This window comes from Callorhinus ursinus, unplaced genomic scaffold (assembly GCF_003265705.2).
Source record: "Callorhinus ursinus isolate GAN/ISIS: 27379988/994484 unplaced genomic scaffold, GSC_fseal_2.0 scaffold8, whole genome shotgun sequence".
Classification (NCBI taxonomy): domain Eukaryota; kingdom Metazoa; phylum Chordata; class Mammalia; order Carnivora; family Otariidae; genus Callorhinus; species Callorhinus ursinus.
This window is the reverse complement of record NW_027397070.1, coordinates 44,012,584-44,026,330: the sequence shown is the minus strand read 5'-3', so window position 1 is coordinate 44,026,330 and position 13,747 is coordinate 44,012,584. Positions and strand designations below refer to the sequence as shown.

Sequence of the window (13,747 nt, the reverse complement as noted above, 5' to 3'; positions counted from 1 at the left end):
GAAAGCCAATGTGGTCCGAGTGGGTTCCAAGTATCACGGCCCAAAGATGGCCACCGCTGGGACCCTGACACCTGAGGCAGTGGCTCGGGGCCTTGAGCCAGGCATGGCCTGGAAGACTTCTCAAGGGCATGCTGGCCTTCCTGACACAGCAGAGCCATGGGCATTCTGACGGAGAATCTCGGAAGATACACGGAGATAGTTAGCTAAAGTCATCTGAGACCAAACTGAAAAGGACGACACACAGAAAAAAACAGCCTTATTTCCAGCCCTTCCTAGTAACAGAGTAGCCAGCAGAGCGTTTTCTTTGCAGAGGGTCTCAGCAATGCAGTCATGACAAAGTGCACCCCTGTTTCAACTAGGAATGTTAAAATAATTCATTTTGGAAATAAAAGCCAAGAATAGGAATAAGGGCAAAACAGACATTTGCTTTCAGTTATTTCCACGGCATGAGTAAATCAAAAGAATGAAAGCTCTGAGTTCGTCCCTTTCCAAAAATGTTAAACTGAGAATTGGAGGAAAGATTCCTCTCAGGGCAGGTTTTATTTTCCTCTAACCTCAAAGGAAAAATCTGAAAAAATTTTTATTTTGAAACTGGTACTTAAACATTTTAATACATCTCTTTGGGTTCTGATGGCTAAAGAAGTTTCAAGCACTATCTTTTGCGAAGTTGCTAAGGAAACCATTTGTACCCTGCGTGATGAGTCAGAACTGTTAAGTGCTGGCTTATAAAACAGAAATCACAGAAATCAAGAATGGCAAGTCTTTAAAATGATTTATGATGTTAATGTTTATGTTAATAAATCTTTTATTTCTCAAAAGAATGCCAGAATGGCCTTTGGAGTACATTTTTAATTTCTGTAAATGCTGATCTTTCAGTTTAGGGGGTATGTCTGACCTATCTTGAGGTAGGCGCGCACACACAGGTGATGAGAAGCCTGAGTGGGAACGGACAAGGCCACACAGTTCATCCTGCTGGGCATGCCCTCTGTACTCTGACGCCAGCTTGAGGACAGCAAGTGGTTAGGGAAATACTTTAGCTTACCTTTTCAATCAACTGTCAGAGTTCTTCTTAAATTACACTCGCTAGTCACTTCAATTACACTCACTAGTCACTTCCAACAGACTACTCAGTCATTCAGCTAAGAACCTGGACAACAGAACATGTGCGAGTTTGCTGTGCTGTCCTTCCTGGGGGTGGATTCCCTCCTTCTGGGACCATATGGCATACTGCGCGGGGAAATGCCTTGTGCTCAGAGCTTTGGACCCCACTCAACAAAGGCCAGCTCCGAGCCTTGGGGGGGTGAGAATGGCACACTTCTGAGGACAAGAAAGCAGAGAGACTCAAGTAGTCTTCAGGAGTCCTCCGAGCTGAGGTGGGCAGAACAAACCCTTCCACGTGGCCACGGACACACAAACATAAATCCTGAGCACACACTTGGGACTTGATGGGGAGGGAGGCTGGCTTTAGAGGTGACATTTCTAGTCTGGAATTCTGCGAGGGAAGTGGAGAGAAGGTTTTGCCAAGTAAAGAGAGTCTAGAAAGTTCTGAAGGTAAGTGTATAGACCTAGTTTGCTGAGCGGCAGAGGTGGCTTTTGGAGGATGGGGTTGGGGTGAAGAGAGTGGGTGTCCATCAGGCCGTTTCTCTGGCTGACTGGACAGTAAGTACACGGTGCACAGCCGGCAGGCCTGCCTGGCTGGGGTTGGGGGCAGAGGTGAGGCACCCAGGGCAGGACGTGAACTGGGAGCTACTGGGAGCTACTGGCGGCGGGAGGGAGAGACCCTTTGGACAGAAGGCACTAAAGCATTTACAGAACACTTCCTGTCTGATGAGGGAGCCACAGGTGCTCTGCCAAGTTCTCTGAAGCAGTGTCATCTGAGCTAATGTCTGTGAGAGAACGTGGCTTGTGCACTGGGAGTGGGGTACGCTTAAAGAAGATAAAGGAAGGGTGGTAAGGACAGGGGCTAAGAGGTGTGGCAGCGGGGACAGAATGCTTGGAGAACGATGGGAGCTAATTTTAGGGCAGAGTGGGAGAGGGCAGGAACTGGGAGCCAACACCTCCGGAGGGTGCCCCTGGCCTCCCTAACGGCCATGTGCCCCGAGCTCTGTCCTGTACCTTAAAGTTCTTCTGGGATTCGGGAGTTGGGCTTTCCAGGTCGATGAGCTTCTTGAGGTCCTCCTCGATGGTGGACTTGGGGGCTGGCTTGGGGGACGCCCGGAGGTCCCTGGTTGAGGCACGCAGTCTGGTGTGGGCCATCTCGTTGCCATCACTCTGATGGCGCCTTGAAGGGAAGAGATGGGAGAGATCAAGCAGACAAGGGTGATGTAAAGCCATGATGGACCCCGAGGCTGGAAGTCAGGGGGGACATATTAAAGGAGAGCAAAGGACAATCTGCTTGGATAAATGCTTGTGAAGGAAACACAACCAACTGGAAGCACAAAATAAAAATCTGATGGATAAATTGCTCTCCTACAAGAAACCATTACCTCCACTAAGCCAAAATTAGCAAGACTTGTTAATAAGACCACAGGCTATGAATCCCAAATGTAACTTTTGTACAAACAACATAACTGAATGAATCATTTGGAATCCCCCCCACCCCCCGTACTACTTTGTCAAAAAGTTCTTTATATTCCGGGCAGTCCCTTTCTAATACTCCGTCTGGTGGTTCCTAAGTTAAAAATTCCATGGGAAGGCTGTGATGATTACCATCAAAGGGAGAGTGTCACCTTCGTGCCAGAGGGTCAATTATTCGGAAGTTTGTTGTTCAGACATACTCCTTCCTACAAGATCTAAGATTCTCAAATCCATGTTGGGCCACACAATTTATTTAAGGAATGAAGTGCAGAGAAATAATTTAAGGTAAGTTTTCCTCAGGAGGAAAAGAAAAAAAGAAAATCTCCCGACCAAACCCTAGCCGGCCTCCTCTGTGGCAGGAAACTGCCTCAGCCTTTTCTGTTCTCCGTCATGTTAAAAGCACACCACCCAAGCAAGAGAAGCAAAAGAATCCTTACTTTCTCGTGTCCATAAATCCCACGGAGTTTATGGTTCCTTCGGGTTTCTTCCACCCAATCAGGTACTTGCTGGTGGCGCCCTGGCGGGGGTAGAAGGTCCGGGGGCCGGACGAGGAGGAGGAGGACGACGAGGGGGAGGGGAAGGCAGGCGCGAGCTGCGAGGCGGCAGGATGGAGCTCCTCTTTCGGGGAACTTCTGGCACTGGTGAAGACCACCGGGCTGGCAGAGTGCCGGGAACCCACGGTGCTGAGGAGAAGCGCGACAGAGACCAAAGGGCCCCGGTGTGCACGTGTGCGTCCCGGGGTCCACACGGCAGCTATCAAAGTGTCGTCCGGGACAGGGGTTATGGCCAGTGAAAGAACAGTGACTGTTTCCTAAGATATTAATGGGGCTGGCTGGCTAGTCTTTCTTGTTTTCTCGCTGTAATTTAAATGTCTGCGGTAAAAATGCAACATGGTCACTGTGGCTTAGTCTGCATAGTAAGTGAAAAGGTAAAATCAGCTGAGACGGTCGGGGACGCTCTGAAACATGCCGGCACACCGGAGGGACAGGGGAACCAGCAGTAAAAGGTCTGGTCATCTCAGTGGCTCTCTGCCTTGCCTTCCTCAGGACTAGGGGTCATGGTGAGGCTCCCCAGGTCCGAGCCAGATCAGCACACAGTTCTCCAAACACCCACACCCAAAGCCAAAGGAGCACACTGACGTGTCCTTCCCTGTGGCATCTGGCATTAAGATGGACTCTCTAAAAAAGCTCTTCAATGGAATGAAAGTGGGCCACTATCCTCCACCATATACAAAAATCAGCTCAAAATGGATTAAAGACTTGAACATAAGACCTGAAACCATAAAACTCCTAGAGGAAATCACAGGGGTAAGCTCCTTGACATCGATCTTGGCAATGTTTCTGGATCTGACACCAAAAGCAAAGGCAGCAAAAGCAAAAATAAACAAGTGGCTATGTCAAATTAAAAAGCTGTACAGCAAAGGAAACCATCAATAAAATGAAAAGGCAACCTAGTGAAGGAGAAAATACTTGCAAATCATACATCCGATAAGGGCACATTATCCAGAATATATAAAGAACTCATATAGCTCAACAGAAAAAAATCTGATTAAAAAATTAGCAAAGAATCTGAATAAACATTTTTCCAAAGAAGACCTACAGATGGCTAACAGGTACATGAAAAGATGCTCAACCTCATTAATTATCTGGGAAATGCAAATCTAAACCACAATGAAATATCACTCACACCTGTTAGAATGGCTGTTATCAAAAAGACAAGAAATAACAGGTGTTGGCAAGGACGTGGAGAAAAGGGACCCCTTGTGCACTGTTGGTGGGAATGTAATCTGGTGCAGCCACTCTGGAGAACAGTATGAAGGTTCCTCAAAAAATTTAAAATAGAACTACCATATGATCTAGAAATTCCACTTCTGGGTATTTATCCAGAAAAAGTGAAAATAGTTACTTGAAAGTGTCTACACTCGCATGTTCATTGCAGTATTATTTATAATAGCCAAGCTATGGAAACAACCTAAGTGTCTACTGATGAAGGGATAATGTGACATACATATACAAAGAAATATTATACAGCCATAAAAAAGAAGGAAATTCTGCTATTTGCAACACTATAAATGGACCTTGAGGACATTATGCCAATTGAAATAAGTCAGACAAATACTATATAATCTCACTTATGTGTACCACCTAAAAAAAAAAACCAAGCTCATAGATACAGAGAACAGACTGGTGGTGGCCACAGGTGCGGGGGTGGAGGTTGGGGGAGATGGGGGAAGAGGGTCTAAAGGTACAAACGTCCACATATAAGATGAATCCTGGGGATGTGATGTACAGCATGCTGACTAAATATAAAAACCCGAAGCTTTTCATCATCGATGTGTTTTAAACTCTGGTTCAAGATTACAAAACTAAAGTCTACAGGACTCTAGCAAAAGGCTACTCATCACATATTAAAACTCGGGCTTTTTAAACCTGGGGCTGAGAGTTCAGGTGGTCTACGACGCTGGAGGCCCTTCGGTGGTAGAATTTCCACACATCCCCCCCTAGGATCTCATAGGACCTGAGTCCACACCTCGGGAGCTCTGCTGAGTTCTCCAGGTTAGGCTGAGACCAGAGACGCGGGCTCTTACCATACGGGACTGGGTCACTGAAGGTTCAGTTACCAGGACGTGGTCTCACAGCATTTGCCAGCAGCACTTCGTCTGTCAGAAACCAATGGTCCTGAGCTGAATCAAGTATGGACTTAATAATGACGCATTAGCTACGACCAGTGTACCACAGACAACGGGTGGGGGGTACGCGGGAACTCTCTGGGCCGTCTTCGTAACTATTCTGCCAAGCAAAAACTATTCTAAAACACAAACATTTTTTATTAAAAAAAACTAAGCGAATAAACAAAACAAAAATCAAAAAATCACCCAAATCTTAGTGGTGCTGAGAGAATACACACAGATGAAAGTCAGTCTTGAACCCGCACCTGCAATCTTACCTAAAAATCCATTCCTGCTGGCTTGCATATTAAAGATTCTGGACCATACCATGAAGAACATCTTTATGATAGAGGCAGAGGTTTCTTTAGTTGAATCATAAAAGAAAGGACTGAATCCCAGTGAAAGTAAGAACTTCTATTCCTCAAAAGACACAGAGAAGAAGAATATATGTAAAACATATACCCAACAGTGGGCTCCTACCCAGAATGCAGAACTCCTAAAAATCAACAAGACAGACAACCCAACAGGAAAAATGAGCAAAGATCTAAAAAGGAATTTCACAAACAAGGATACCTAAAAGGCTAATAAACATTAGTACTTATCATCATCAGTTATCAAATTGAAGCCAAAAGAAGAACCAGTACACACTCACCAGAATGGCTAAAATAAAAAAGACTTATGACATCAAGTGCTAGAAAAGATGTGAAGCAACCAGAACTCTCATTCACTACTGATGTGTTACCTGTCACAATCTGGTTGGGACAAAGTAGTTCACAACCTCTGCTGAAGTTGACTGTATGTGTATCATAGGACATAGCAACCCCACGCCTAGGTACAGGCTCACCAGCTGCACACATATGTGTACCAAAGGACATGTACCGGCATCTGTAATACCCCCAAAAGGAAACACTCCAAATGTTCCACAGTAGAACAGATACACGAGTTGCTGTATGTTCTCACAATGTAAATACAGCGATGAAAATAAAGTAATGCTACCTGCTACACATGGATGAATCTCACCAGCATAATGTTGATTTAAAGACACCAGACACAGAATAAAGCATATGGTACGATTCCATTATGTATAAAGCCAAAAATAGGCAAAATGTGTGTGTGATTTTAGGATTCAAGATTCTGTTTACCTTGGGGAGGAGATGGGAATGACCGGGGAAGACAGATGAGAGGATGGGTGTCTGGATGTTCGTTATGTTCCAGTTCTTGACTTGGGTAGTGATTACATGGATATGTTCACTTAGTGAAAATTCATGCCGATGCACAGGTATGACCTGAACCTCTTTCTGTATGCATGTTATGCTTCAATGAGAACACACCCACAAAAATAAATCAAGAGTAGATGACCCGAAAGGAGAAGGCTCTATCAGTCCATGAGGCTCTGTCACAGATTGGAGGGAACCGAGCACCTGTGTTCCGTGAAGGCGATCTGCCAAGTTCTCCACACTAAGTGGGTCTTACTGCCACAGATCAAACATGAGCAGCTTTATTTTTGTAACTAAGGAGGAGGTACCAGGCTCAGACTTCACAAAAAGTATGATAAAAAGAAATGACTCGCCATATTCTGATCGCTCTGACAGTTTTCTTTTTCCCAGAGACTTCTGTAGCTAGAGAGGAAGGGAAAGAAAAAAAATCCCTCACAAGACCTCAGAGGGCACCATAAATTTAAAGTCCATGTAATCTCAATTTGTTTTTACCTCTTGATAACAAATACTCCATTTGTTTGCTTTTAAAATGAAGAAAAGGAATGCAGAACTCTTCCATAAATATCATACGTTAAATCAGTAAGAACAAAATAATAGTAGGTCTCGGGAAAACAGACTAAAAGTGGAAAGATGAATCAGAAGGAAAAAGGAAGCGGGAAGGACATAAAGACAAGCTCAGCCTCAGAGCCTGGAGCAGCACCAGAGACAGCAATACCCAGTAACTCAGGGAGCATCAATAGGAGCTTCCTAAGCGGTTAAGGGTGGATGTAGCTTTTGCAGTCATTTGCTACAATGTGACAAGCTTGTGGCTGTTTATTGCTTACTTAAGGACAAAAGCTATCTCTGGCTTGCAGACTTTCCCCACCTGACTATACCTACCTCATGCACACTTATAACACAGATGTGGGGGTGTCTGCAGCCTCATCCGTGGTTACGGTCTGAAGCAGATTCCGAAAAAGTGAAAAACAGTACATCAGGGTCTAACATGCACATCTTTGTCTTGGATAATCATGTGTTTGCTTTACCTGCCTTGATTAGTATCCACCAGCAAATGCAAGTGTTTGTGAATTACTAGAGCCAATGCATGTTAAGGCATGTTCTATGTTAAAGGACAGACTGCAGGGATTCTGATTGGGTAGGCAGGCAGGCACACAGGAATCTGCACGCTGACTCATTCCCAGCCAATGCCGTGGTCCTTAACTCATAATCTGAAAACCACTGTACCAGATATGCGTTCGAAATGCCCATAGTTTCCATTTCTCAGGAAGTATCTTGATATGATAGCATGAGCATTCAGAACCCTGGGGCTTTCAAAGACTACACATTTGGTCAAAATAGAAATAATTAGCCATGAGAATAAAATGTAAATTGCACAGTCCATTAATTTATAAATAATTTCTCCATTTCTCCTCCTGTTTTACAAAATGGCTATGCTGGTTTTAGCCATAATGTCTGGCCTGCGTGAAAAGGGAAGTTATAGAAAAGGCCTGGAAACATCAGAGAGAGAGCAATATATATATATATATAGTTATACACACACACACACACACACACACACACACAGTTTTGGAGCTCTTTGCTTCCTGTATGAATTTAATTAGTACCATATCCCTGGGAGGCATTCAGTAAGTGTTTGTACTAGATTATAAACTCTTTGAAGGCAGAAATTTTTGTGTATCTACCAATGCCAGAAAACAATAGACTCCCAATAAAATCGTTGTTGGACAAAGGCTTTCTCTTTAGCACGTACAGAGCACACTATTTAACTTGTTTATCTTATTGATAGTCTGTCTCCCCTACTTAAATGTAAGCCCCACAAGGGCTGATCCTTTTCTCCTCCACTGCTATATTCTCCATGCCTACCACAGTCGTTGGCCATTGCAGGCGTTCAATATTTGATGAAAGAAACTGTCAAATAAATATAGCTATTCATTTTAAATGTAAGAGAGAGTCATGTGTGAAGACTGTGTTTTACTCGGGCTGTATTTAAAACTGGGTGTGGCTTTATTTTTACTGCAAGAAATAATTAAATCTACAGATTATGCTACTGTTCATAAGTGTATTCTTAAAAGGATAGTTGCTTAAATAAGACCACAGACCAGGACTATTGGTTTTATCTGTGAACATGATGGCTGGCACAAGTTTCCAGGTGTGAAATAACAGCACACTTTTATTCACTAATGGTTATAATCAAGACAGCCCTACTTAACAATTGATTAGATTTGGGAACAAAGGTAAAAGCAAAAACAAATGACTAATTCATTGGCAGTTCTTCCTTCTTTAATGTATGCAACTCACAGCATGAAGCAAGGTGAGCACTTCAGTGCACTTGGCCTCTAATTCCAAGCAGGCATGTGAGGATCACCTGGGAGCTTTCAAAACACACATTCTTGGGCCCCAACTGCAGAGATTTTAATTTGATAGAGCCGGGGTGGTGCCTGGGTTATGTATTTTTACAGAATCTCCCCCAAGTGTGCACACTGAGAACAGCTCGAATCAGTTGAATTATTCATACTGTTATGACTTCATCAAAATCCAACTTCTTACCGCCAAGATCAAGAAGGGGAAGACACTGGGCACCTAGCTGGTTCAGTTGGTTAAGCGTCTGCCTTCGGCTCAGGTCATGATCCTGGGGTCCTGGGATCGAGCCCTGCATCGGGCTCCCTGCTCAGTGGAGAGTCTGCTTCTCCCTCTCCTTCGCCTCTCTCCCCTGCTCCTGCTCTTTCTCTCCCTCTTTCTCTCAAATAAAAATCTAAACAAACAAAAAGAAGGTGAAGCCCCTGGAGCAGTGTTTCTCCAGCCATGGACTATGGCCACCTGCAGGGACTGATATACATGAAGATTCCTTGGCTTATGTCAGATCTTGTGAGTCCCAGAAATCTGGGGGAATCCCAAAGGAATCCCATGTCCCTAGAGTTTTAAGAACTACTGTGTTAGCCTCTCACCTCCTGCTCTAAAATGGGTGGTCTCCTCCTTCCTTTGTAGCCCTGTAGCTGGGCCCTGCTGGTGGTGGGGCTCCTTGAAGCTGCCCCACCTGCTGGCCTCAGACGCCCTGGAGGGACGCCCACTGCCCGCTTCCCCGGAGCATCTCTGAGGCAGCTTTAATTACAAAACAACTACAATGAAGCCATCAGCTCATTTTTACAGGGGGCGCTGTGTGGCTGAGTTGTTTCATTATCCTGGAGATTTCACGTTAATTCAATACGCTGCAATCCGGTGGTACCCTTGGCAAATTAGATCTCTCCACGGGAGTTGTGGAAGAAAGTAATGAGCGAATGATACGGAACAAAAAGAGAAGAGCAATCCATACGTTAGGACATGACAAATACAATCCCCGCGACTTCTCATTGTATCAGAAGTGAGTTTAACTGCAAGTATGGCCAAACGGAGCCATCTGGTCGGAGGGCTCCCAGGCTCCACACGAAGGGGCCACCACCTTTACTTTTTATATAGACTATAGGGCGTTTCCCTTTCCTTACAACGGACCAAGCTTTGATTTGTTTGGTCATTCCGGGACACGGATTTCGAAAAGGGAGCGAGCTGTGGGAACACAGGCCCACGTGCCTGCACTCGCACACCTGCTCCCTCACACAGAGAGAAAGGAGGCAACGGGATTAACTCGACATGAGGGGCAGTCTGTCCAGACTTGTTGTCTCAACCCAGTGAAGCCATGAACCAAGTGCACCGCAACCTGGTGATTTTACAATCCCAGCTGTGGTAAAGCTTTCTAGGAGGGGCTGCTGGATGACCAATCTGCTAGTCACGGCAGGTACCGCGTCACGAAGGAGGGGCTACACCTGCTTGTCAACCTGGCAAAGGGATGGACCACAGAGGCCGGAGCAGCCTGAGTGTGAGGAGACAAAGGCCCAAGTGCCAGAGCTCTGAGGGCCCGGGGAGCCGTCCTGCGCTTCTGCACTGTCACTGAGACCACTGCCTCCCATGGGGCACATCTGCCACGCTCTCTGTGCTGCCGAAGGAAACACTTGGCGTTGTCTGCTATCCAGGCGTGACACATAGGGACAGATTTTAGACAGCCTGAGTCTGCTTAAGGATGGTATTTTCAGAAGGGAGACACCGGCAATTAGTCACCTGTCTAATGACAAAATCTGTGCGAAGGCTGAATGCTGGCCTACCACCAAGGGGAGGGGATTGGGTTTCCTGTGATTACTTGTACAAATAACAAATAAATACGCCTCTGCGTGACAGATAACGTGGAGGATATGACCGAGGAGGACTCCCGCCCCCTCTGTGTCCAACACTAGCCAACTCTGCCCAGTACTGGGCTCCACAATCTAGGAGGGCGGGCTTCAGGAGACACTAATTCTAAAGGATCAGGGGAAAATGAAATAGGGATGATTAAACTGGCAAAGGGGACGTCCAAGTAACTGTGGTCAAGAGAACTGTTCATCTAGAACATGAGATGCTTACATGAGGAGCACTGGGTGCTGCATTAAGCGATGAGTCACTGAATTCTACTCCTGAAGGCAATATTACCCTGTATGTTAACTAGAATTTAAATTTAAAAAAAGTAACATGAGATATTTAATATGTCCAAGGGCACACCGATTCTATATAAAGTGTAGGGAAATAGGTGGCTCGGCTGATACACAGTAGAAGGGGCTTTGGTGTCATGGTGGACCACAAGCTGAACAGGTCTGCAGTGCTGAGCTGGTTAGGAGGGAGCTAACAAGAGAACTACAAATATTATCACTTTTTTAAGCACAGCTGAAAAGAATGTCACGTTCAGGTTTGGCATCTAAAAAGGACAAACAAAACAAAGCAGACAACTTGAGAAGCAAAAATGTAATTGTAGAATGAGACATCTAAAGGACAATTATAGGATCTGTGGGAGATCCATGTTTGTTGGAGGAAAAGCAGCGAGATAAACCTCATTGAGGCAGGGGATAGAGAGCTTGAAAAAGGAAATGCCAAAAACCTTCAAAAGAACACCTATAGTTTGCAATACACCTGATAACCTTTTCTTATTCTCACAAACATATAAAAAGAACCATTTCGTAAGAATTCGATCACAGATAAGGGACACACCTGGCGAATGCCCTGACTGGCCACAGGGCTGGTCAGTGGCAGAGCTGGACTTGTACCTCCATCTCAGGATGCAAATCTACTTTCTTTCTATTTCCCTCTCGACTTGCCTGGAGGTGGGGGGCTTTTATAAAATTTCTTAAAAAAAAAAAATATATATATATATATATTGCAAATTGTTTCTTGTTATGTCTACAATTTTTATAATCTTAGCATTCAAAAATCTTCTTAATGTTTAGAAAAAACTCAGTTCAGAGAAACCACTTATTCTCTCTTAATTGTGCATTTCAGCCGCAGCGAGAGAAATTTCAGACAGGCAGACGCGGGACGAAGTTTTGAAGACGGAGAGGACACGATAAGCACGGGACCTGCTCAGAAAGGACGTGGACTCGCTCTTCTTGGGATTATCGCCCCTCTCCCTGCTTGAGGCAGCTGGACAAGTTCCCCTCCTGGTAGGCCCTTGGCAGGTCCTTTTCAATAGGACAAGGGATGGACTCCGTTCCTGAGAATTCCTTTTGGCCTTATGACTTACCGGCATTTGGAGAACGTGCGCTCTCCCTGCTGACTGGATGAATGAGTTAGCTGCGTCACAGGGGAGAGCAGTGGTAACCGCTGTGGCAGCGAGGGCCACATCAAGCTCTCTGACATCTGTGGCTTGACAGAGGCCTCATTTGCTCAGCATTCACTTGAAATTTCAACCACAGTGGTTTGTTTCTCAGTCTTTGAGGTTAGCCAAACAGCGCCATACTCTGGATAAAATAATCACCTACTCCCATAAACTGAAAGAAATTAGCTTAGCACAGATCACCTGGAGTTCTGCTATATAAAAGCAAAATACAATATAATCCTGAATGTCCACTGTGGGTCAGACCACAAAGAAGAAATGACCAATGAAAATGACCCACAAACTTAAGACAAGCAGAGCCAACAATATGTTGGAGAGAAGTTCTGGGTTTATCATTTCAGAGGCTGCATGTTCAAATTCTGAATTAGCCTATACAACTTAGAAAAAATAATATTCTCACCTTAAGAAAAAAGTGTAGATAAGGGGCAATTAATTAATTGTTAGCAATTAAAAAAAAAATTCCAGGCAGGAGATATTTGAGAGAGAAACATTACAGATAAAGACAGCAGAATAATTTCTAAACAAAGGCGGCATATTTCTCACATACACAGGATGCCGAAGAGGGCAAAGAGCGAAATGTAAACACACCAGCTCTAATGCACACAGAGTGGCACAAAGACAGTCCAGTGCGCTCCGTAGCCCAGGGCACGTCTTGATGCTCGATGTAAACTCCATCTAAGAAGTCCTTCTTCACCTCTACTCTCAAGAAACATACAGCTTTTCTGGCATGAACAGTGAACTTATAGTAAGTCAACCAGAAAAAGCACATTCATGAAATTGAACTGTACTGATGACCATGGGCAGGCATCTTTCCTGGACTTAAATCAGCCCTTTCAATGAATGTCAGACACTGACCAACTTACAGCCAGATATTGACTGATACTTGCATGTAAGCTATTAAAAAGTCCTCCCCGGTTGTATTTTGCAGATGAAACAAATCTTAGAGATGACTTTATTAAACGTTCATGCTGTACGGGACTTCTGTATACTCTTATACATATACCTATTCATAAAAGCACTAGAGCTCTGTGCAAACATGGACCCTTCTACACAATAAGCTTTGAAATACAGTAGTAGCTGGGAGCAGAGGATTTATGTTACTTTTGAATTGGATTATTGGTGGGAGCCCCGAGGAGTCATCAGGCAAAAAGTGGGAACTTTAAGGAGCAAGTTATTCCTACTTGATGACCACGATGTCCTGAGCACCTACCCACTAGTGCTCAGGATGAACAGTGGGTGAGAAATCCTCTAGTACAAGATGTCAGGGAAAAAGTACATCATCACATGGGTGGGAATGCCTTGGCTGCAGAGCTCTGAGGGGGCCTACAGGCATCAGGAGGAAGCAGCAGAATGGCTGGCAAATGAGGGTGGTTGTGGAAGCCTGGACCCCCGAACAGATCAGGTCAGGACATTACAGAAGAAATGTGTATTTGCAACTATGAGTGGGGTTTTCAGCTTCATAACATGTGCTCCTGAATCTAGTTCTGAGGTCAGCAATACCACTGGTTACGCGGGACGAGAGCACTGTATGCTAACTAAGGGGGTCTTTGGTCACCACACAAACCAGCATTGCCTACTGCCCAGGCCAGAACTCTAAGAAGAGCCCAGCTGGTAAGT

The 13,747-nt window shown here is 44.8% G+C and overlaps 1 protein-coding gene across 40 annotated transcripts in view; it reads right to left on the bottom strand.

The window, feature by feature from the left end:
- Positions 1 to 13,747, bottom strand: part of SIPA1L1 (signal induced proliferation associated 1 like 1) — a 463,818-nt gene that overhangs the window by 20,111 nt on the left and 429,960 nt on the right. For 39 of the 40 annotated variants that reach the window (XM_073895440.1, XM_073895444.1, XM_073895465.1 and 36 more), the window contains 2 exons: positions 3,015 to 3,260; positions 2,116 to 2,281 (listed from right to left, as the gene is read on the bottom strand). In XM_073895440.1, the coding sequence (XP_073751541.1) occupies positions 2,116 to 2,281; positions 3,015 to 3,260 (412 nt within the window). Of the gene's footprint in view, positions 1 to 1,120; positions 1,148 to 2,115; positions 2,282 to 3,014; positions 3,261 to 13,747 lie in introns of those variants that run through there. The other variant, XM_073895472.1, reaches the window with a different exon arrangement.